The sequence below is a fragment of the Coffea eugenioides genome, chromosome 8 (assembly GCF_003713205.1).
Source record: "Coffea eugenioides isolate CCC68of chromosome 8, Ceug_1.0, whole genome shotgun sequence".
In the NCBI taxonomy this organism is placed as follows: domain Eukaryota; kingdom Viridiplantae; phylum Streptophyta; class Magnoliopsida; order Gentianales; family Rubiaceae; genus Coffea; species Coffea eugenioides.
Window position 1 is genome coordinate 42,645,736 of NC_040042.1, and position 23,755 is coordinate 42,669,490.

The following is a 23,755-nucleotide window of genomic DNA, read 5'->3' on the forward strand; positions in this document are numbered from 1 at the left end:
GAAAGCAATATATGATTTCAACTCTGCATAATACTCGGAGTTATTTGTTCTTCCTCCCCTCGAGATTGTTACTGAAAATTTTCTGTATCTCCTAAGAGTTTTTAGTGAAAATTTTTTGTTTTTCAGGACACTGGTGTAAATTAAATTGCGTTGAAAATTGCTGAATCCTGTTAGAAGATTTCCAGCTATTCGTTAATGAAATTTGTTTTTTATCAAAAAAGGAAAAAAAACCATAACTTTTCCCATGATTTTGTGTGATCAAGATAGTTTCTGAGTTGCCACACTTTAGCATTGTTCTACCTGTACGAAAACGGTTGCTCCCTTGTCTTTCAATTCATAACATTCTTACTCGTCAAGCTTAAATTACGCTGACCAAAAAAAAAAAACAACTCTTTATCCACAGTAGGGGTGGCAATCGGGTCCAGATCCGGGTATAACAGAAAACCCGTTGACCCAAATCTGACCCGTCAACCCAAAACGGATCAGGAGAGTTGACTCGAACTCGAAAATTTTGGGTTTGCGGGTTGACGGATCGACCCGAAACTTAATTTTAATTTTTTAATTTACCACTGTAATTTCTAATAAAACCAATTTCGCATAAGACTAATTACATAATCAAGTAATAAATTTTTAAATAAATAATTCCAAACCAAATATAAAATAAATTAAAACAGTATAAAAGTAAAAAATAATATAATATATTATTTGTCCAAATATAATAATTTCAACTGCACACAAGTTAAATAAATTCATTTAGGATAAAGTGATTAATGCCTTTGGAAAAAAAAGAATAACTTAGTTTAGCTAGATAAAATAATTTTTAATTCGTAAATGGGTTATCGGGTCATATTGGGTCACCCACGAGTTGACCCGAATTCGACCCGTTTTTGGTTTCATCGGGTTCAACCAAATTCCGACCCGAACCCGCAAAGTCTCAACCCAAATTTATTAATTTCGTGTTAGGTTCGTGTCGTATTTTCAGGTCGTGTCGAAAATTGCCACCTCTAATCCACAGCCTAATAAACCAAAAAAAGGAATATACTGGCATGTATATTCCCCTCCCTGACAAATATAATTTTTGGGTAAAGTCATCCAAACTGTAACCTATTTACAGATGCATAAAAATTGAAACTGATTTTGGATTGGAGTTAATAATTATAAACCTCCTAATTAAACCGGCAGCTGCAAACTACTAACCAAAAACCAGAACCCTTCAGCCTTCCGTCCGACCCACCCACTTCTGAAACAACCGTTTTCGTGGATCCAAATCAGTTAACAGTCAGAATTTAAAAGTTTCCCCGGCCTGCCACGTACCCCACTTTTCTTACGTAATCATTCTCTCCTCCCGCCAATCTCGCTCTCCTTCTCCTCAACCCTTCTTTGACCAAATTCTCTTTCCACGCCTGCGAACAGATTTACCTCCAAACCAGCACATTCATTGCTCCCAGCTATTTCAGGAATTTCGAGAAGGTTATTGAAAGCTCAATCTGGAAATCCCTTTTGGGTAAATGTTCCTTGTGATTTTAGCTAGCAACCTTGTTATTATTTGAGTTGAATGTTATGTTTTTTGTTTCAAGAATGTTGATTTTGATGAATGAGTTACGAATTAGGGTGGAAAAATGGGTTATTTGAGTGATCTTTAGGTATTTATGATTGGATTCAGAGATGACGACGGATGGAAAAACTGATCATCATTCAAGGAGGGGGAACCCACCTGGGATTTCGGTTATAAGAAGAATTAGAGGCAAAGATTGGAGCTTTAACACTTACAGTTATGTAGTTTTGCTCGTTACATTCATAGCATATACTTGTTACCATGCTTCGAGAAAACCAAGTAGTATAGTTAAAAGTGTGCTCTATCCTGAGCCCAATAGGATCAACACCACTGGCACAGGGTACGATTCTCCATGGCCTATTGGTGATCTCTTTGTAAAAGAGGAATTAGTGAGTTATAATGATGTTCTTAAGAGAGGGAAACATAGTAAGGGTTGGGAACCATTTAATGATGAAGATGGAACGCTGAAATTGGGTGCCATTGATGTTGCATTTCTTGCCTGTTATGCAATTGCAATGTATTTTGCTGGGCATGTAGCTGATTCATGGGATCTTCGCCTGTTTTTGTCAACTGGGATGATTGGGAGTGGCATTTTTGTGGGCCTTTTTGGAGTTGGGTATTTTTGCAACATTCATGTGTTTTGGTTTTACTTGGTTATGCAAATGCTTGCTGGGTTGTTTCAGTCCACCGGCTGGCCGTCCGTTGTTGCTGTTGTTGGGAATTGGTTTGGCAAAAAGAGAAGGGGATTGATCATGGGTATTTGGAATGCTCATACGTCTGTGGGGAACATTTGTGGATCCCTTCTTGCTGCTAGCGTTTTAGAGTATGGCTGGGGCTGGTCTTTCATTGTGCCAGGTGGTTTTATATTTCTCGGTGGGATAATGGTGTACTTGTTCTTGCCTGCTTACCCTGAAGATGTTGGTTTTTCTAGCCCAAATAGCTCGGCTGTTAAACCTGTAGGTGTGCCTGAAGATCAGGCTGTCGAGGTTGTAACTGGACCTAATGATGTAGAAGCTCAAAGGGGAGATGAGATTATAGTGGTGAATGAACAGAGTAATGTAAAACCCCAGATTGCTTCAGCTAATAGGAAAAGTATTGGGATTGTTGGTGCTTGGAGAATACCAGGAGTTCAACAATTTGCCTTTTGCCTCTTCTTAGCGAAGTTAGTAGCGTACACATTTCTATATTGGTTGCCATTTTATCTTAGTCAGACAGGTAATCTTAGCAACCCCACCCTCACGAATTGTTGTTTGTTTACTTTTATTGTGCTTTGTTTTCACTTGTTTCTGCAAAAATGTCTGAGAACATTGAGGTGCATGCTGTGAATGTTCCATTTTTCATTCACTACTTTTGAGGAATCAGGGAAAATATTGCCTATAGATTATTTATTCAAGTGACATTGATGGAGGATCTTTTATTTGCACAATAATGGTCACATGGTACTTATCCATTAGATTATCAAAGTCATTGGACATCTGATGATTTTTGCTTTCTACTAATCCAGAGGTCACAGTGTTGAGTCATCAAGAGGGTAAGTGGGCAATCACTATTGATCCTCCTTAATTAAAGGAAAAAAAAAAACTAATCCAGACAGTGAAACTATTAAAAAAAATTAATGTTAATAAGATGTTTTGTAACAAATTGTGCATTGGATACGAAACCATCAAGTAGGCAGAAAATGTCAAGCTGGTATGTCATGAAAATGTGCCTAGATTGTTGAAAATCCTCTATTGTATGAAGTTAAATGATTTGAATAAAACAATAAGCAGTCCCATTGGTAGTGTTGAAAATTGCAAAAGCAATGAAGAGTTTTCTTTGTCTTGTTGCGCATCTTCATATCATGCATTTCCCATTTACTTGTACCCTATTTGACTAGTTATATCATTTTAGGAAGAAAGGCTGAAAGGGAATGATACTACTTAGTAACACTAAGCAGACATCTTCTTTCAGTAGGTAAACCAAGGATGATATTTTCAAGTCCATGTTTTCAATCTTTAGACCAAGTCTACTCAAATAGGAGCTTAAGCTTAATTAAGTAGTGAATATGATTTACAGATTGGTACCCCAAATAATTTAATCTTTGAATTCAAATTCTCTATCTTCTGGAGCTGTGTACGAGGGTTTGTGAATATCATCATTAGTAATTTTCTCCTGTCTTCCCCTCTCTTTGCTAATTATGCCAAAGGACATCTAGAATTTCTTCTGATGAAAGTTCTGCGCTTCTGCAAATTCCCCTGCAGCGAGCTAATATAATTCTGCAAATTCCCTATGCTTCTATCTTCCTAACTCCACTCCCATAACATACTGATGCTAGTGGGGATCCTATAAGAAATGGAGTTTCATGATCCCTTTCTAGAGGGTATAAGCTTGGAGGTCGAATTCCAGACTTCTCCTTGTCAGTTGAATTTTTTTTTTGTACTTGAACTTGTGTTGGTTGATTTTACTCACCTGGTTCCTAATGTCTACTACAGCTATTGGAGGAGAATATATGTCTGTAAAATCTGCTGGAAACCTTTCCACTTTATTTGATGTCGGAGGGATTGTTGGTGGAATTTTGGCTGGTTATATATCTGACAAACTTAAGGCTCGGGCTACTACAGCAACAAGCTTCATGTTTGTAGCAATTCCATCACTGATCTTATATCGTATATATGGAAGCATATCCAAGAACATCAACATCTTTCTTATGATTATTGCGGGCTTATGCGTGAATGGGCCCTATGCACTCATTACAACTGCAGTATCAGCAGATCTTGGCACTCACAGTTCTCTGAGAGGAGATTCCCGAGCACTAGCAACAGTTACCGCTCTTATTGATGGTACTGGGTCTTTAGGAGCTGCTTTGGGCCCCCTTTTGACTGGGTTCCTTTCCAAGTTTGGATGGGACAAAGTTTTTGGGATGCTGATTATTTGTGCTGCTGGTGCGGGCCTTTGTTTATCTCGTTTGGTGGTAAATGAACTCCATGAAAAATTTTCTCACAGAACTGTCTCTGCAAGAGACAATGTTGAAGGTAACCAATGTTCCTCTGGTTATATTTCTGTTTTCGCTTTGGTTATCTTTTCACACTTTTTCCCCAACATGTTAATGGAGTAAACAGAGAATTGTATTGTAATTACTGAAGAATGCAATTTGCATGATGATGTCCATTGCTATTCTCTGGATGATCCATCATGATTTCTGGTGCTGTGTTATCCTGGTTAGATCCTCAGACACAATTTTGATCAAATATTGGATGCACTCTTTTGGTCCAATCAAGCTAAGGATAAAAATTCAACGAGGAGTAAATTTATAACAGTTAGTTTCTTGTCAAATACTCAGTCATTCAGCATGAAATTGCAAATACTACAGAAACTCTATATCGAGTCATTTAAGTTTACTTCTATCACATGAATCTTATGATATCCCTTATATTTAGTTGCGAACAAAAACTCCCCTACAAGAAAAAAAGTAAGATGAAATCCAGTGCTTGTCTCTAAGAAAAATAAGAAAAGCTTGTGAATGCATCTTTTTTGTTGTCATATTGGCATGCGTCTTGCTAGTCTAAGGGTGTTCTGAACTGTATCATTGGCTGTTCAGCCGTATCTGTTGAACAAATTGATTGGTTTGAATGTGTAAGACTATCACTAATTTGATTTTTCTGTCTGCTAGGTCATGTGTCTGTAGTTTTTCTTTGCCTGAGAGTTTCTTGCATTCTAGAAAGATAGATCATATTTTGTGCTTCAAGGCACCAAGAATGTTATATTGCATTTTCCTTGACAGCTTTAGCACAGAGGGGAGATTTTGTCACTAAGTCTGCAGCTATTATTGTATCTCAATCTTCTGAAAGCATATGTCCTGTTACAACATTCGAGTATTTTGTTTTTCCCTAACCGATATCACATTCTAAACATTCTAAGCACTGGGACTTATTTTGCGCACTTACTTTGTCGAAACCGCTATTGCAGCTCTGGCGTCTCAACCCCTACTTAGCGGCCAGAGGTGATGGTTGATGCCATTGTTGACTTCAGAAAGACAGTGTTCTTGCTGGACAACGCTGCGATAGTGCAATATGCAGCCTATAGTTTGTAGAGGAACAATATGATCGACTTCCATATCCTTTTGCTGGTAAGATGCATCCAATGTTCACAACATGGGGAGCTGATCCAGCGCGGCTATATAGTTCCCACTTCCCAGTTTTGAACTTTCTTGATGCTACCATACACATGTAAAAGCAAATGGACCTTCTAACAGTGGGATACAAGGTATTTTAGCTAACGATTGACGACAAAATAGATACAAATGTATACTTCAGCTAACAATAATATTCGTCTTGAGTTTCCACTAGTTTGAATTGAAAATAGCTCATCTTTCACAGCATTAGAGGTTCAGCCTATCTCTTAGCTATTTCCTACTGCTTCAGAATCCCTCCTTTCAAACTGGTTTTATCGGTTATCAGCTAATCATTGAGATCTATTGGCACAAGCAATCAGTTACTAATTCAGCCAGTCTAGCCTAGGTGCAGGCAACTGCATCAATAACGGGACTTCTTTACTTTTCTGTTGATTACATGAGGGGCAGCTCTACTTGTCGGAGGAGTGAATGAATGAGGTGATTAGAGGCGTTCAAATTTCGCAAAAAAAAAAAATTTAAAAATTTAAAAATTAAAAAATCTGCCAATTCAATCTTGATTGGATTTCGGATTTCAGTAAAATGGAATTTGATAAAATCAAAATATATCTAATTAATGTTTGGTAATCGTCGAATTTTCAAAATTTTTACTATAGATATATATGTGTGTATGTGTAATAATTATATCTATGCATACTACTAAATACTAATTAGTAACTAATAATTACTTAACTACTAACTAGTAACTACTAATTAGTTAGGGAAAATCGTTCAAAAAGTCCCTTATATTTTGTAAAATGACTTTTTTCGTTCCTCACTTTTAAAAGTATATTTTTACGCTCCTTACAAATTTACATTGCTCAAATTTGGTTAGGTTTTCGACTAGTTTTTGGTCGAAATTCATTACGTGTTTTGCATGTGATCATTTTTTAGAGGCAAAATTATCAAATTAAAATTTACATAGTCTAATCTATAGTCCCTTACATTTTACAAAATGAATTTTTTCATCCCTTAATGACCATGTATGTAAATAATTTTTTTTTTTAAAAATCCATGTATATATTTATTTGATTTCACCTGAACAATACGAATAATATGTAATATATCTCTATTTGATTTCATCTAAACAGACTAATTGTAATTGTATACATGCTATTCAATAGATATATATATGGGTTTAAATTTAACAATTTTGTTTTAAACATATATATATATATATATATATATATTTGATTTTACTATGTGAATCTATTCAATATTTGTAACATTTCTCTTTTGGTAATAATTCATTTATTGAGTTGTATAATAAGGTCATCTAATTAATCGGTTCTAATTCGAATTCTATAATCATGCTAAGAAATTGCAGTTTAAATCTAAAATTTTTATCCGCTATCTTTAAGATCAACAATTGAATTTATTGTCTTGTGATTGTTTTAAAATTTAAAAGTGTCAATCACTTCCTTCTTTTTCTCATACTTTTCCTTTGTCTATTTTTTCTGTCCCAATTTAATTCGATATAAACACTTGATAATATTTAGGATTAAATGTCTTCTTTATTTTCAATTTTTGAGTAAAAGGAAATAAACATGAGTGAAAAACTAATAAATTTTTTAAACCCCTGTATATATCTATTTAATTTCACCTGAACAGTACGTTCAGACGAAATTAGTGAAATTAAATAGAGATATATTATATGCTATTCGTATTATTCGAGTGAAATCAAATAGATATATACATGAGTTAAAAAAAAAGTTATTCGTACACATGGTCAATGAGACATGAAAAAATTTATTTTATAAAATATGAGGGACAAAATAATTCATTTTGTGAAGAATGAGAGACTATGGATCGAATTATATAAATTTTTATTTGACAATTTTATCCTTAAAAAATGATCACATGCAAGGCACATGATGGATTTTGATAAAAAAACTAGTTGAAAACTTAAATAGGGACCAAATTTGATCAATGTGAATTTGTAAGGGACGTAAAAATATATTTTTAAAATTGATAGACAAAAAAAATTATTTTACAAAATATGAGGGATGTTTTGAACAATTTTCCCAACTAGTTATATACATACACTTCACTACCGACAGATTTAGTGATAACTGATAAGTGTAGCTGTTGACTACTAACTAGTGGTTAGTATTTGTTTCGTAAGACTTGTTATTTTTTGTTTATATTTCATATGATGATGGGTTGATGACTGATGTACTGGTGCTTTTATTTTTAAAAAAATTAAATTTTGTTGGAAAAATCACATGGGGATATTATTTTGGTGCATCAATTTTTTTTAGCGAAAATTAAAATATTTGATCTTAATATTTCAGATTTTGGATATTATGAAATTACTGATTCTCCAGCTGAAATTCAATTATCAAACTAAAATTTGGAGGTGATCGAATATTGGTCTTGACAAACCGTTTACCAAATTCCCGAAATTTTTTAAACAAATTTCCGATTACCTACCGATGAAGGCCGCAAGAGGTGATAAAAGACAGACCCCACCATAAAGAAAGAAAGCGAGATATCCTCGTCATTACAAGAAAAGCAAAGCTGAAATTTGACGTAACATAGATGGAATGAGCTGTAATAAGCATTTCTTGTTTGCTCAGCTTATTAAGTTAATTGACCTCACTTTCTCCAGACATTGAAGAAGAAATTTGTTTAGTACAGTATTACTAGAAGGATTAAAAACAAAAAGTCTCATGTGATATACCTAATACACAAAAAAAATCCCCCCGTGATTTCAAAACATATAAAACGATAACTCGTGTTTTGAACTAAATTGTAAACTAACAGAATTCGTTAAAGTTAACGAAAATGACGGTTTCGGCTGTTAAACTTACCGGATTCCGTTAAATGTACCAGATTCCATTAAATTTTCCATAAAATTTACCGGATTCCGTTAAGTTTAACGAATTCTGTTAGTTTACAATTTAGTTCAAAATATGAGGTGTCGTTTTGTATGTTTTGAAATTATAGAAGGCTTTTCTGTGTATTAGGTATACCACACGATTTTTTTTTTGTTTTTGTTTTTAACCCTTGCTAGAAACTGTCAGTGATAATAACCTCCTCAGCAACGTACAATGAGGTCCGAAAGGGACATCTCTGTGGAAAATGAAGAAATGTCAGGATTGTTTTTTTGGTTGGGCTTTGGTGTGGGGGGGGCAATTACCCTCATCAGACCACACTGCTTTCCCTTTCTTATCTCTGTCAATCAATGGCGAAATATGCATTGATGAATCATCACCAGCTAGTGCTGATGCCAATGTCCGAAGTAACCTCCAGGACCCCATTTTAATTCCTGGAGAATGCCCCGCCATTTTCGGAGCAATTACACAGCCACAATATTCAATGTACATCTTCTTCAACCTTTTTCTTGTTCTCGACACTCCCAGCTTGGTCCCAATCTTTATACACCTTAACCAGCATTTCCCTGTTGGCCTTTTCACTGCTTTTGCTTTCCATCAAGAAAAGGTCAATCAAACACCACCATATGAGATTTACATGTCATTTAAACTAGTGTGGAACTCAAAAGCTACACAGGTCAAGAACTAGGATGGAGATTGAATTTCCATATTGGCCTTGCAGTTGCTTTTGGCTGTAATTCACAAGAACATTATTCTGTAGTTTTAGCAAATAGCAGCAATTATTTGGGGGTGATTTTCTGCATCTGATGTTGCGAGTCTCGTGATGAAAGGCAGCAGTCACGAGTCTGTTGAGAGAAAATAGACGTGCAAGCAAGCAAAGCATCAAGCCATAATAATATGTTGGGTATGTTATGGACCATTTACACCCAAATACTTATGACTTAAGACACACAGACTCTCCAGCTCAAGTCAATAAAAGCAAAGACGCAATCTCCACCACAGAACCTCTATGTCTTGGACAACTTCCTCGGCTGTGTCTTTATTACACATATCAATCTTTTTTTTTTTTTTTGTCGACACAGGAGTGTCCGGGTCAATCTTTACGGGACTCGACTAATCCCCTGCGGCCTGGGCCAGGCGCCACAGGAAAAAAAAAGGAATCCTCTAGACTAGAGGCATCAAACTTTTTAATTCCCTTTTCCTTACTAGAATTCGGTTTCTTTTTTCATTTATATTATATGTAAGACTAAGAGTACAATGGGAGGTAAATAAGATGTGCTCAGCCACTACCTTCTCTAGAACTCCCATATGCACAAATCATTTAGTACTACCCGGTGGTGTGCCCAATGAGATAATTTCTTAACTTTGCTACTTCTGTTCCCTATATATAAAACCTCAAGTCCCTCAAACCTTTTGCTTCTCTTGTCTAATACAACATTTATCCTCTTTGTAAGATCACCATTTGCTTCTAGTCCTCAGGAGTCATGGCTGTCTCAAGTGCCATGCTCGTGCTAGGCTTATCCCTTGCCTTAGTCGGTTTTTCAGCTGCTCAAGCGCCATCATTACCTCCAACATCAAATGCAGCGCCACCCTCCACCTCCGCTACACCTCCACCTACGGTTGCAGTTCCTCTGCCAACCTCTCCTGCTCCCAGCATTGCTCCCCCCACTTCATCAGCTCCGGTATCCCCTCCTCCTCCTGCTGCTCCCAGCACTACTCCCACTATTGCTCCCCCGGTATCCCCTCCTCCTCCTCCTCCTCCTCCTCCTTCTCCTCCTCCTCATGCTCCCAGCACTACTCCCAGCATGGCTCCTACGGCTCCTCATGCTCCCAGCACTACTCCCAGCATGGCTCCTACGGCATCCCCTCCTCCTCCTCATGCTCCCAGCATGGCTCCCACCACTTCATCAGCTCCGGTATCCCCTCCTCCTGCTCCCAGCACTACTCCCAGCATGGCTCCCACCATTTCATCGGCTCCGGTATCCCCTCCTCCAACGTCTTCTCCGAGTCCAAGTCCATCCATGAGCTCCCCACCTGCGCCTGCACCTGAAACGCCAGCCTCTCAACCAGCTCCTATGGGGCCAGCATCTCCACCATCTCCAGCACCTGCTCCCTCCACCACCACCACCCCCTCCTCCCCAGATTCAGGTGCATTTGTTCAGGGAAGTAACATGGCTTTGCTCACACTCTTTGCAGGAGTTGCACTCCTCTTTTAAGCTCCAGTGTTTCCACGATATTCATTTCCATTCACATTTGTGTAGATTAAATAATGCTTTATGTATTCTTTTCCTGGTATTTCTTTTTCATTGGGAGCTCTCCAGCTTTTCTTGTTTTCCTTTTGATTTTTTTTTTTGATTTCATTTGTGGTTAATTTGGAGCTCCATTTGTAATTTGTGAGCAAAGATCAGGACGGTTTGGAGATTTTACAGAGTTACAGCTCTTCTTTTAACATTTTAGGTTAGCCTAATAAGGTAAATTGTCTCTCTGCTTCGACTACCTACCAGTATTTATTATGTCATGCATGCATAATTAGGCGGTACAAGTGGCCCTCATTGCTGAAGAGTTACTACAATTCAAGGCAGTTCCAATTTCAGGCCAAGGTCAGGTGCAAAAGCCTACACTTATCATTGTCCACCATCTTACAATACAAGAGAGATGAGAAAATGTTTAAAAGTATATCTCCAAACATGCATCAATTCGGCCTGTCCGATTGCAGCTGCAAGCTGACCATATGTATAATTATATCACCCTTTTCAACCGTCAAAAAATTACACCGAGGAGAATTTAACCAAAAAAGTAATGTCCTCCAAAGTTTATGAGTAAATGGACTTGAAGCAAGGTGAAATGATGAACTGGTGTAATTGTTGGTGGGAAGGAAGGAAATGTTGCTGTCTGCTAGCTGGAAGGATACAAGTATGTGGAGGAAACTACAAAGAATAACTCTTTCAGAGGATAGGAAGGTGTCCTTGGGACGTTTTCACGTGTGTGGAAATTAAAGGGGAATGGGCTTTGGATGGTGGAACTCAGGCATAAGCACAGAATGGCTGGTGAGGTGGGGCTAAATTGGTACCACTGAAACACGACCGGGATGGTGACCTGCACATGGTTTCTCAGCCCCACCATGAAACATACACACACATTCAAGAAACAGCTGGTTAGAAGTTAATCCAATTACACAACTTCAAACAAGATTTCAGACAAACAAAGAATGAGGGAGATCAATCAAGATAACCTTCAGTTATCCCCAAATTTTACTATTTACAGTGCTATTGACACGAGAAAGTTACTATGCAGTCAGTGGAATTGTACAAATCCACCACCTTTGCCTCGAGCTGTGAAAGTGTCGTTAGAAAGATTTAGGATAATGTGACAGCACATAACAACACTAATGATGTCGAATCAAATGCCTTTTTAACTCTTGTATAAACCAAAATTTGTGTGTATAAACCACAAAAAGAATGATTTGATACTTATGCCATGGCATTGTTAATCTTTGGTGATCATTATCTTTCTAAAATTGCAGTGGCTATGACAGAGGAGCATCGGTTTCCAACAAAAAGCTAAGCAATTAGTCATCTTTGATGATTCCATAAAGTCAACAGCCTGTGATATTACTCCCTATGAGTTGGGAGTTCCTATCACATCTATTAACTTTGTTCTACTTCAAAATATCTGCTTCATCAAGTAGAAGCATGCACGTTGATTAGTTCCTTGATTGCTAAACCAGATGAATAATGACAAACTCACTAAAAACGAAGCTTACAGTAATGACAAACTCAGTTTCAACAAAGCTTGGATTTGAATCCCTCCAAACTTGAGAACCAGAGGGACTAAAACCGGCTAAACCAACAAAAAAGTTGAGTTGGATCCAAAATGCGTATTCTCCCTTTCCCAATGAATTCAAAGATTCTAAAGATATTACAATAGGCCATAAAATCTCTCCACTATGATTTCCAGATAAAGCCTGTTGGTATGCATCTTTGGAAGAAACACAAAAACTTAATAATATAATACGGTAAGTTTCAAAAATTTTGCCACCAATGGGAGAGCAATCAAAAGGATCGTACTGTGTGAACTCCTTTCTGAGACAAGGATGAATTTCTAGGATTTTTGGTAAAGCAGGCTCCCAAAAGAATGGAGGATAATGAGTAGGGGGATTTATAATTCAACCACCAACAATATTCTTTTGTACATGGGTTGGACACAGGGACCTCACTATCAACTTTTTGCATGGGACGTGGTCATGACCAAGAAGTTAGAATGGTTGAACACTTGAACTAATGGCAAGGATTCTTCAACTCATCATTCACTGAACCAGTAAGATCTAGTAATCACATCATTCTATTGTACTGGACCATCTAAGCACTGAAGAGACCTCAGATTTACAAAAGCATATATTAGTAAGCATTCAAATTCTGCAAATTCCAAGGGATCATTTGCAGTCAAGACCATGGAAAGCCTAGACCAGTCTAGTAAATTCCTCAGCAAACTTTTCCTGGTTCATTATGGAGTATATTGGCAATTATAACCACCTATTCAAATGATCAAAATTCTGATCTATGGATAGAACAGACACCAATGCCTGAGGTATGAGTTGGAATCAGCTTAAGCATATTGCATACCAATGTACAATCAAATAAGTTGTACGCTAACTGCTATGTACTGCTTTGCTCATTCTACCTGAGTAAATTATTGAGACATAAAATTTTCTGAGGAAAAGACAGAAGGATGGAGAGAAGTGTCTAAGTTGTTCTAAGTCTAAAATGCCAACAACATACTCATGGACGAGTATTTACTAGCCTATCATGAGGATTAGTGGCTTCTTTGGCGCACATGTGCAATTCTGTGCTTTTCTCAACATATTTCAGCTAACAACATTAATGGATTCCGGGAAGTAAGAAATACCCAAGGTAAATATTTTGCATGAAAAATAAGAATATCACAAGTTACATATGTAATTAGTTATCTTTTTCTAAGTCTTCTACGGCACTTGAAACACTCACTACATGGAGACTTACTACTGTTTGTACTCAAGGAGGTGGCTTGAAGCTTTTCAGGTGAGATTTTCAGGTCTTCCACGAGTATCTTGTGGAGTTTCTCGTTTTCCTTCATCAGCCCCTCAATGATTCTCTGATGGCTCAAAACCTGAATCAATGTGGAACATCACTTTCTAGATTATCGTCAAATATATCCTAGGAACAGAATCATTTGATCCGCACAGAAAATTAGCACCAAAGTTCCTATACATGCATAACACACTATTTTCTTGATGTATAAATAAAGGGTCCAAAATCTTTCTACTTGGTTTTAGGAAAATACACTGAGCTTCATCACAAAACCTTTTTAACAGACTGTATACAGTCTCAAGAGGAAATAAAGACACATTTTATTTCTCTAAACCATGAATGTCATGCTACTTATGCTGAAATACAGTTCCCTTAAAAAATCTAATATGGGCTACAATTAGATCACTGTCAGCATATATTTGCTAGTAAAAGATCAGCAGTAAAATATTACCATCTGAAGTACATTGTTCTCCAAGCGTAGATGCTCAGCCTGCAAATTTTTAAGAAATCAAAGACTACATTTTTAGAAAGTTGTGCTCCAAGTCGGTAAATATGTACATAACCAAATTGAAAATGATGTAGACAAATAATCACTGCAGGCATAATAATATCTGTAAAAACAGTGTAAACATATTCACGACATTGAGAGCAAAAAAATCATTTCTTCTTCCTAGGATTATTTATTACAGTATAATGAATGAAGACCAGGCTTGAAGGTGTAATAGCAGAAGGGATGCAGTTTACGGTCAGAAATTCCAGTTGTGAAAGCTTACACTTGACCTCCATTTCAGGAAAAATACTCGCAACTTAAAACTGATGGACTAGGTTGATTCCAAAATTCAGCATGTAAATGGGCTTGAGATAATTAGAGGTCATCCTTTACAATTCCATATTTTTACTTGTTCGCATAGCCTGTAAGCTTTAAATGCTCAAAACACATTCTCATTAACTTAGCTGTAAACTTTCAAAACGTTAAGCTCCTCTGCAAAAGCTATATCAGTGCCAACGGAATTTACAAGCCAAAGGTACCATTTTAAGAAAGACAACAGCAATACTGTAACTTACATAAATATGCACCAAGAAAGATGAAAGCAACACTGTAATCATCAATAACTAAGCTTTAAAGTCAAGCAACAATCAGATAAATAGCTAATATATACATATCAAAGAAGTTAATTGGGAACGACAGGTCCATGGATGCATGGTTCAATTAGCATACCAGCTCATTTACTTCTCTGTCTTCATCTTTCAAAAGAGGATTTTGTAAAAAGTTGCTGAGGACCTTCTCTGTTTGACTACTGTAAGATGCATTTAGTGGAGTACTTTTGTAAGCTTCAGTTTCATCAGAAGAAACTGTACTTGCATCTCCAGGCAATCCTTGACGCTTGACCTCAGGGGCTTTCTTTGCTACTTGTGCAACAGTCCCTAGCGGATTTGAAATTGATCTGTGGCTCGTCATGCTGAGGCCACCTTGCAATGACTCTGGAAGAGCACCTTTGACAGCAGGCAAGCTCGGAGCTATACCAAACCTCATCATTAAATTTGCCACTGTTTGCTGATAGGAAACTAGGTGTAAGATCGAACCAATGAAGCATAGCAGGAATTAGTGAAAACTGAAAAGCATAACACTATATACATACAATGAGGCACGACTGAAGCTGATGCAGCACACTTGGCTTCATGGCAAGACCTGTCATGCAGCTACAACAGCTTCAGAAGTGCAAACAATAGCACATAAATAAGTTAAATTCCTTTCTTTCAGGAATCTAGTTTACCAGAAATTTAGTGCTTAATATACTTTTTCAGTATTTGAACTTGTGAGCACCAAAAAGAAAAGTAACTGTCCAGGAATAAAGAGAAGCTATATTGGGGGGGGGGGGGGGGGGGGGTTGGGGGAAGAGAGAGATTTTGCCAGAGCTAAGCTTGTATGATCACTTAAAAATCTACTTTTGCTAGAAAGCATGCACCGTAAAAAAGATCTTTAAACTTTGGGGCAGCTCCTGCTCATCCCCATAGCCTTTTTCTCTCAGGCAGTTCTGCTGATTAGATATCCATTTGCAGTATTTATAACCCTCAGATTTCACCTTGGAATTTGCCAAGCTAAAACAATTTAGTTGGAGTTTGTACATCTTGTCCATCCTTACCAACACCAAACCCATGGCCAAAGCCTACTCCACATCCAATGCCTGCTTCTATGTTCTTTGCTCCCAACTTCCTCAGCTAAAAAAATAAAAAAAAAAAAAAAAAAATCAAGAAGCAAGTTTATGAAGGAAGCCTGAGTGGAATACTTCTCAATCATACACATAAACACACAAGCCATACTAATTATGAGCATTAGACTCAAAGGAAGATTTAAAAGACATACAGAGCTATTAACGTGCCTTCCAACCCCAGAAAAAGCATCTGTTGCGCCTCTAGCAGCACCCATAACTTGGTTCAGCATTGGTATTGCACCTGAGGCATGAAATGAGAACTTGGTAAAAGAGAGAGAAATAAGTAACAGGGTTCAATTCCTTGGTTCTCGTTTATTGATAAGAGTAGAAGTGGCACATAATTATTTGGTCTCACTAGCTTAATTTGATACATTTCCTGCAAATAAGAATTAGAGAATTGTCATCGGTTGTTTCAAGACACTAAAAAAGATTTAACTAGAGAAAATGAACAGAACCGAAGTTGTTTGAATAAAAACCATCATGAACCACATTAACTATAGCTGTTGTCTGATGCCACTCAACCATCAAAATCGGCACACAATGATTTCTTTTTTCTTCTAGGTAATATGTAAAATGCCTCATCGGTATAATCTATCAAGGTGAACATCACCTCATTTGCATAGTAAAAAAGACAGCTATGTCTTAAACAATTCCTGCAACAATTTCATTAACCAGATATACGTCCAACAAACACATTAAATCTTCACCAAAAACATGTAATCAAACTGAAGAACCACTCATGAAAGAAGAGCACAAATTTATCCTTCCCAACTCATATAAGATATTTTCCCACTTTGACATCCATCATACCATTGCCTTCCACATTCTGACAGAGAAAGTCTAACAAACACAAATGCAGTCTTAAAGCTGGATATATTCAAAATGACACAATATCACTCAAACAATGCTTTCAGAAATGGTAAGCAAATCAAAAAATTCAGCCATAACTCAGTCTCTAAAACAGAATACAAAATATACTGAAATATTACTTCTTGCAACTTAAACATTTCAAATGTATGCTAAATATATGTTCTTGAAGGACCAATAGAACTGAAACATACAAACTAATGTTGATATCTATAAACAAACAGTTTACATGATTTATGGTCTTTGCCAGCTTTAGGCCCGAAAAACTCTGAAAAGTTCATATTTTTCTGGGTTCGATAAGTCAAGAAAAAACTGAATAACAAACAATGAGGAACACAGACAATGTGAAGTTGCATAACAAACCTAAGTTTAAAGGGCGTCCAACACCAATACCGATTCCACAGCCAATTCCAAAGCCAGTAAATACTTGTCCCACTTTTAAAGAAAAGGGGTTCTCTATTTTCAACATTCTTTCTTTTGTAACAATCACTCCACCACTGTTTCTACTACCAGTACTGGTCTCCATTGTGAAAAAAAGGAACAAAAACCTTTGCTTTTTCCTTTTGTTTTTTTACCCCTCTCTTCAGGAAAAGCTATAAGGGATAGAGATTCTTCAAGAATTCAAAGCCCATTTGACTGCTTTGGGCAAGAAATGAACCTTTTTCTCTTTATTGCGAATAGAGCGATTCGACAGTAGTAAAGAGGAAGAGAGTTGGCGAGACCGACTCTGGGATTCTGGAGTAGGGGCTACATTTGAAAGATATGTTAAATTAACGGGTTTAATACGAGAAATCACAGAACTTCGGAGGAGGTGATTCTAAAAGACACAGTTAAATGTCCAGCGAATTATCCAGATGAGTTCTAAACTTTTAGAATCTCCAAAATTTGGTTACTAAATTATTAAAAATCTGATTTTAGCTATTAAACTATTTAAAATTTATATTTCAGATCGTTCTGCTAGATTTGATCGTTAACTATGTCAGATTTGAGTGTTCGCACAAATCACGAGACAAAAGAAAGAGACATGATTAACAATAAAATTTGACAAGATGACTCAAAAGTTAAATTTTAAATAATTTAGTGGCCAAAACCAAACTTAAAATAATTTAGTGATCAAAATTCGATAATTCTAAAAGTTTAATAGCCATCCTGATAATATGCTCTTAAATGTCTTTTAACTTTTTCTTTCTTTTTTTTTTAAATAAAGTTGTAGCAATAACCTCAACACATTCATTCTGGAAAGGGGTAAAAAATGTAAAGAAACAGAAACATCTTAGTATCAAAACTATTATTGATATATAGAAAACAAAAACCTTATATATTGATTTACTTCAAAAATAAAAAAATTCTAAAATTCACACTCTTCTATCCTAGACTAGATCCAAATAAAATAAAACCTCATATAACTCAAGATGGCAAACGAGGGAGGAATTAATTTGGGTTTATATCCAAATATACCCATAGTCATTATAGAGTTAACTTCAGCAGGATCAACATGAGATGAGCTGAATTGATTTATGCTTAGTTTCATTAGAATTAAAACGAAGAAGTATTGATTGTTTTTTGTAATCTCTTTGTTATAATTTGGAATAATAGCTAACTATAGAGATTGCATATGTATCTCGCTATAACATGTATATGAAATAGAAATTAATTGAAAGGCATAAGAAAGAGCAAAGAAATTATGTGTATTTATTAGATTAATCTTTTATATATTAACACTGTATACACTATTACTATTTTATACACTAACATTATATACAATATCACTGTAATAGCATAAATACTATTCATATATATAAAATTAATTTTTATTTATTCGCTCTTCCTTATATACTCTGTCTTTGGCGTACCAAATACAGTCTACTCTAGGTACAAAAGAGAAAATATAAAAAACAGGGAGGAGCGAAAGGCTATTGAAAGAAAATGTTGCAAATGGACCAGGCCCAAAACAGTCTTATCCAGATCTGGGAGAAAAGTCCAACATTGAGGCCTTAAGATATGTGGTTTGCTATCTCCTGATTTCTTCTTGTTTATAACATGGGACATGTTTGTAGTTGATCTTTGAGGTTGGAATAATTTTTTCGAGGCAAAAACTCGGGTAGGCTTAGTCTTACAGATCATGTGGTTCAAATGTTGTCACATCTTCAATTTTTGGGTTGGTGAAAAATGGCATGACAAAACATGGAAATGGGGCAATGACCGTCCCTGAGCATTAATGGCCATGATTTGGTCAAAAAATTTTGTGCGGTTTAGATAACAAGTTGTGCATCGATTTTCACATCATGTGTGGGGCTCGTAAAATTTTGTACTAAAGTTACACGTTGTGCAAACAAAGTTACGCCGTGTATAACCAAAGTTACGCGCTGTTGAAAATGATCAAAACGGTTGGGGACGGTTGCACCTGCAACCGTCCGTGTCCCTTGTCCGACAAAACATAGGGCACACAGTCTGTATAGATTGAGTCTACTCAAGTGTTTGCCATTTTTTATGCAGACAATTGGCAATTAGTATTGGTCAAAAATTAACTTTCCTTTGAAGGATGCAGAAGCTTCGTCTTAGCCTAAAACGCGAGAAAGGTATCAATGGTGAGGACACGATTCACCCATATTACCCAATTTTGCCAAAAGATTTTCCCAGGCCCACCAACAAATCTTCTAGGCTTTACTAGTTGGACAAGACAATTCCACCAAGAAAACTTCAAGTCTCTCTTCCCTGCATTGTAAATCTGAATGAAACATTTGGATATTAGATTATTTGAAATAATACTGTAATATTTTTTTTGGTAATGTCATGTATATGAAATGAAAATTTAGTTAAAAGATCAAAAAATAATTAAACAATATATTTATCATGTAAGCATAATAATATTTGCAAATAATGGCCATCCAATCATAGTAAAGGCATTTTCTAGTTCTTTAGTTATTCGATTACCCATGATTGGCTCCCTTGTTTGTAATATAGTTAGAACTTGTTTAGATTGCGAGTTTTTGGGGAGAATTTTTAAAAATATTATATATATATATTTTTCAATTATCTTTCATATATATTACGTCGCTATTACATTTTTTCTTCAAACACAAGGAAAAAACTCCTAAAAAGTGCAGTTCATACGTGACCCTGTCTACAAGTATTTTTTCTATCCAAACTCCTAAAAATTGTAATCCAAACCGGGCCTTAGTAACACCATCTCGATGGATTGAAGGACGCAATAATTCATGAGACATGAGTAAGATACTCCTTTTTGATACTGAGCCGACGTAACTCATTGAATTGTATAGTTACTAGTTAGTACGTAGAGCCGTGGAAGCCAGCACAGACCATTTATTACAAGTTAGAAAACTCCATTCAAATCCAACAGCGGGCCCAAGTGTTCATGTAGCTTGCCATCAAGAAAGATTTTGCTTGAATTGGGGTAATTACTAATTACTTCAGGAGTAAAGATCCCTAGTTGGCCAATTTATTAGAGTACTGAGGTCTTGTTTGGACAGCAATTTTTCATGTAGCTTGCTACGTTTTTCATAAATATATTTTCTAATCACCTTTTTACCTCACATATATCAAATCGTTACAGTAATTATTTTACGAAAAAATCCAAAAAAATGCAATTCAAACAAAGCCTAAATTGCTCAAACCAATCAGAGAAGGCTAAGTGTGTGTGTGGGGAATAGTTTTCAAATGTCTTCTTGTAAGTGAAAATAGGTGTTAGTTGGAAAGTTGAAAATCTCAACTAACATATGAATCTTGCTAATAAATGCTTTAATAAAAGAAGTGTAACAACTATAAGATGATCCATGTAGAAGAAACAAGTCCAGTGTTTATGACTGACTCATTCAATACATAATCAAAAGATCTATTAAACTCTTAATATTAAAAAGCATCAGGGAAGCTATAAGAAAAATCTTTAATGGGGAAGTGTAACTACAATTTTCATTCCTGAGCCATCTTTTTCTGGAGATGGAATAATCATGACCAAAGCTTCATCAGGCACAGAGTTGATCCAGCATGATACATGAGCAGGCCTGTTTCCTTCTTCAAACCAGATTTCTGTAACCCCTAAGTCATCCCAAGTTGAACAAGTGTGAATTCCATTCACAGTTGTGGATGGTTTTTGAACCAAACCTCCTCTCGTAAAGTTTCTTACATTAACTTCTTCTGATGGTTCTTTCACCAAGAAGGAGAAATTTAAGCTTGGAGCTGTTTTATAGCCAAGCTTGTACTCTGCCTCGTCAATGCATGCTGCTGCAAATTTGTTGTGGATTTCACTGTCCAAATCCAGAACTTCGTTGGCAATGGTGAAGATCATAGTTTTGGCAGCATATGCTTTTTTGCTTGAGCCAATTGATAGACCTGGGAAAGGGCCAGGGTTCCTGAGATTGGGTCGGTAAAATATTGGTATTTTGGGCACATCAGTTCTTGAAACCATTTCAACGTGAATATCTCTCCATCTCTTCAAAAAACTTGTCATAGCAACAGGATCAACCAGAAGAAGGCTGCAACTAATCCCAATAGAGTATCCCCCACATTTGAAGCTGGTTACCTAAAACATATTTAAAAGAAAAAAATGAAGATACTGCTTAGATCCTTTCACCTGAAGATCAGATATATTTTACATTATCCTCACCTATGACACCGCTAATACCCAGAACAAACAAATCCCAAATTTAAAAAGTTTACCAAATGATGAATGATTCCTCAACGCCTTAGTGTGAACTATCAGTTTATCATGCATGAGACTTAATCATTGGTCAGTTCTAGTCAAGAAGTATAGTAGTCCAATTTTTAGTCTGTATACTTGCTAACCTGGACATAAAACAAAGGGGAAAATTGAGGATTTTGTTCATGATCCAAACCCTCCCAAAAGACAAGTTCAGCTTCTGCTTTTTTCTCATCCTTCAAATCAAGAAACTCTGATAAGGTCATGGCAAGCTGTGCCTCAATCAGTCTAACTCCTGAATCATTTGACACCATCTCCAACTCTCCTTCAACATCTTGATTTCTCCTTAGCCTTCCGGCAAGCATTGGCTGCTCTGATAATGCCCATCCCAGTGACTCCCTGATCCATCCTGCAACTAGGGAGCCAGAAGCTATCCCCGAATCCTCCTCTTCTGAGGCTACCTTTTGGTAGCACAGAAGAACGTTAAAGCACCTGGAGAATATCCCTGAAATGGGATTCTCAGAAAGACAAACTCGAGTGGATTTTCTTGGATCAGTTGGCTTGACTGGCATCACAGTCTGGATAGCATGAAACTCCAACTTGGAGCAAAAGGGACCATTGCCATTGCACGCTGCCATTTGGTAATTACTAGCAATATTTCAATGACTTCTCTCTCTCTCTTTTTCTTTTTTGGGTAGAAATTTCAAGAACTAGTTGACACTCAATTAACTACAGAAGAAGTTGGTATTTATAAGGACTGTTTGCCAGATTTTCGTATGATAGATTTGAATACTCCAAATAGGCGTCAATTTCCTACTGAGGTGTTTGTAGGATGGTTGTGCCGCTACACCTAACTTCCATAATTAGTACTTATACAAAGAAACGAAAAATTTATTTGCTAGTACATAAAATTTGGTAACAGATCACAGCTAATCTGTCATAGTCCTAATTTATTGGTCTCATAAGATTTCCATAAACACCAGCCCCGGCCCCTGTTCCTGAAGATTATACATTTGTTTTCACGCGGTGGGACAAAAGTCTTTCAGTCGGGTGGTTGGCATTTAAAACAATGGCCTCCAGGGCATGTAAATTAGAAAAATTTCCGGTGATTCTATCATAGGGGTGCCATACTTAACTCTATCACGGTAGTCGCATGATTGATATAATTTCTGTCATTAGTACAGATTTATTGAAAATATGACGCTTTATTTTATTTTATTTTTTTTTTTTTTTAAAAAAAAACTCAACCGGAACTTACTGAAATTGTTGTCAATCCCTTGCCAGAATTGAAAAACTCGGTAATTTGTTCACTCTTAGGATTTCATAGGGGCGGCGCCGGCGGAGAGTGACGGGGCAAGTGGCTAGGAAGGCCCCCCAGTAATTGGCTCTTGATTGTCTTGAAGGTGCATGGACATGGCCAGTTTCTCAGGAAAAGCATTTGGATGCTTGACAACATAGAAAAGGAGGCATTTGCCAACAATCAAAGGCAAGATTTTATATTACTAATGTAACTCGCTGTCCTGGCCTTCCTCTTCAGAGTTGAGACCTAAAGAATTAAGGCTAGGCATTTAAGTCTCGCACACTATAAATTCAACTGTTATTGGGGAAAGAGAAGTACAAAAATTACAAGCATAACACTTGCTAAAAAGTTGGATTTCATATACTATAACTAATCCTAATATTTTTCCCTACGATAAACTGACTCTTATCCATTTCTTTAGATGATGAGAGGGAAGGACATTTCCACTGCAAACTAGATTATCTTCCTGCTCTCTAGGTTTCCTCCTCTACTCTTCCTCCTCCATAGGAGGGAGATCTTGGCCTTGAGCCAAGGTCTCCCTTCCTCTTCCTTTGTCCTTTGTTCTTCCTTCAATAAAGTCTCTCATAGGGTATCCTAGTGAGAGTTTTCTTCTCTCCTAAGGTGTCATATTGAGAGTTTTCGTCTCTCCTAAACTATCTTAGTGAGAGTTTATTTTTAGTTTTTTGTTCTTTATTTTCTCAGATCTTGGAGTTTTTTTAGATCTATATGTTAGATCTAAAATTTCTTCACTCTTCTCATCAGATCTCATTTTCAGTTTTGAGCTTGAACCAGTTGGATAGCAGATCTAAGGGAATATTTCAGATTTGGATCTATCTCGGTAGATCTCATCATTCTTATTGGATCTTACAACTGTTGATTAGACGATTACAACATGCACAAAGAGAGCTGCAGCGACTTATTCTATGATGGAATGTTTTTCAAATTTATGGTACTATTTAGATTTGTTCTTAATTTCTCAAATCTTATGTATTTGTTAAATTGCAGATCTATAATTTTAGTGCATGTTTATCTGCTATCAGGGCAGCAATGTATATTAATTGTGCTGGACGATTTCCAGTAATCCTTTAATGAAATATGTTTTATTATCAAAAA

At 36.5% G+C, this 23,755-nt stretch overlaps 4 protein-coding genes across 7 annotated transcripts; 2 read left to right on the forward strand and 2 right to left on the reverse strand.

Annotated features, from left to right (window-relative positions):
- Positions 1 to 1,419: 1,419 nt before the first annotated feature.
- On the forward strand, positions 1,420 to 5,953 carry LOC113781349 (putative glycerol-3-phosphate transporter 4). Its single transcript, XM_027327268.1, has 3 exons — positions 1,420 to 2,770; positions 4,027 to 4,566; positions 5,501 to 5,953. The coding sequence occupies exons 1-3, from the start codon at positions 1,666 to 1,668 to the stop codon at positions 5,536 to 5,538; spliced, it is 1,683 nt and encodes a 560-aa protein (XP_027183069.1). The 5' UTR covers positions 1,420 to 1,665; the 3' UTR covers positions 5,539 to 5,953.
- A 3,859-nt stretch (positions 5,954 to 9,812) lies between these two features.
- On the forward strand, positions 9,813 to 11,009 carry LOC113781728 (vegetative cell wall protein gp1-like). 2 transcript variants are annotated; one of them, XM_027327709.1, is made up of 2 exons: positions 9,813 to 10,393; positions 10,436 to 11,009. In XM_027327709.1, the coding sequence occupies exons 1-2, from the start codon at positions 10,024 to 10,026 to the stop codon at positions 10,753 to 10,755; spliced, it is 690 nt and encodes a 229-aa protein (XP_027183510.1). In that variant the 5' UTR covers positions 9,813 to 10,023; the 3' UTR covers positions 10,756 to 11,009. The 2 variants fall into 2 exon arrangements, with proteins under 2 accessions (XP_027183510.1, XP_027183511.1); XM_027327710.1 differs by having other exon boundaries at positions 9,815 to 10,351.
- Positions 11,010 to 13,434: 2,425 nt separating this feature from the next.
- Positions 13,435 to 17,418, reverse strand: LOC113779906. 3 transcript variants are annotated; one of them, XM_027325686.1, is made up of 7 exons: positions 17,049 to 17,418; positions 15,971 to 16,059; positions 15,750 to 15,825; positions 15,246 to 15,295; positions 14,825 to 15,160; positions 14,057 to 14,095; positions 13,435 to 13,684 (listed from the first exon to the last, which is right to left on the reverse strand). In XM_027325686.1, the coding sequence occupies exons 1-7, from the start codon at positions 17,209 to 17,211 to the stop codon at positions 13,502 to 13,504; spliced, it is 936 nt and encodes a 311-aa protein (XP_027181487.1). In that variant the 5' UTR covers positions 17,212 to 17,418; the 3' UTR covers positions 13,435 to 13,501. The 3 variants fall into 3 exon arrangements, with proteins under 3 accessions (XP_027181487.1, XP_027181489.1, XP_027181488.1); XM_027325688.1 differs by lacking the exon at positions 17,049 to 17,418 and adding an exon at positions 16,915 to 17,002; XM_027325687.1 differs by lacking the exon at positions 15,246 to 15,295 and having other exon boundaries at positions 14,825 to 15,171.
- A 3,025-nt stretch (positions 17,419 to 20,443) lies between these two features.
- LOC113779512 lies at positions 20,444 to 22,143 on the reverse strand. The gene is made up of 2 exons (XM_027325097.1): positions 21,489 to 22,143; positions 20,444 to 21,225 (listed from the first exon to the last, which is right to left on the reverse strand). Exons 1-2 carry the CDS (start codon positions 21,978 to 21,980, stop codon positions 20,590 to 20,592), a joined length of 1,128 nt encoding a protein of 375 aa, XP_027180898.1. The 5' UTR covers positions 21,981 to 22,143; the 3' UTR covers positions 20,444 to 20,589.
- Positions 22,144 to 23,755: the final 1,612 nt, after the last annotated feature.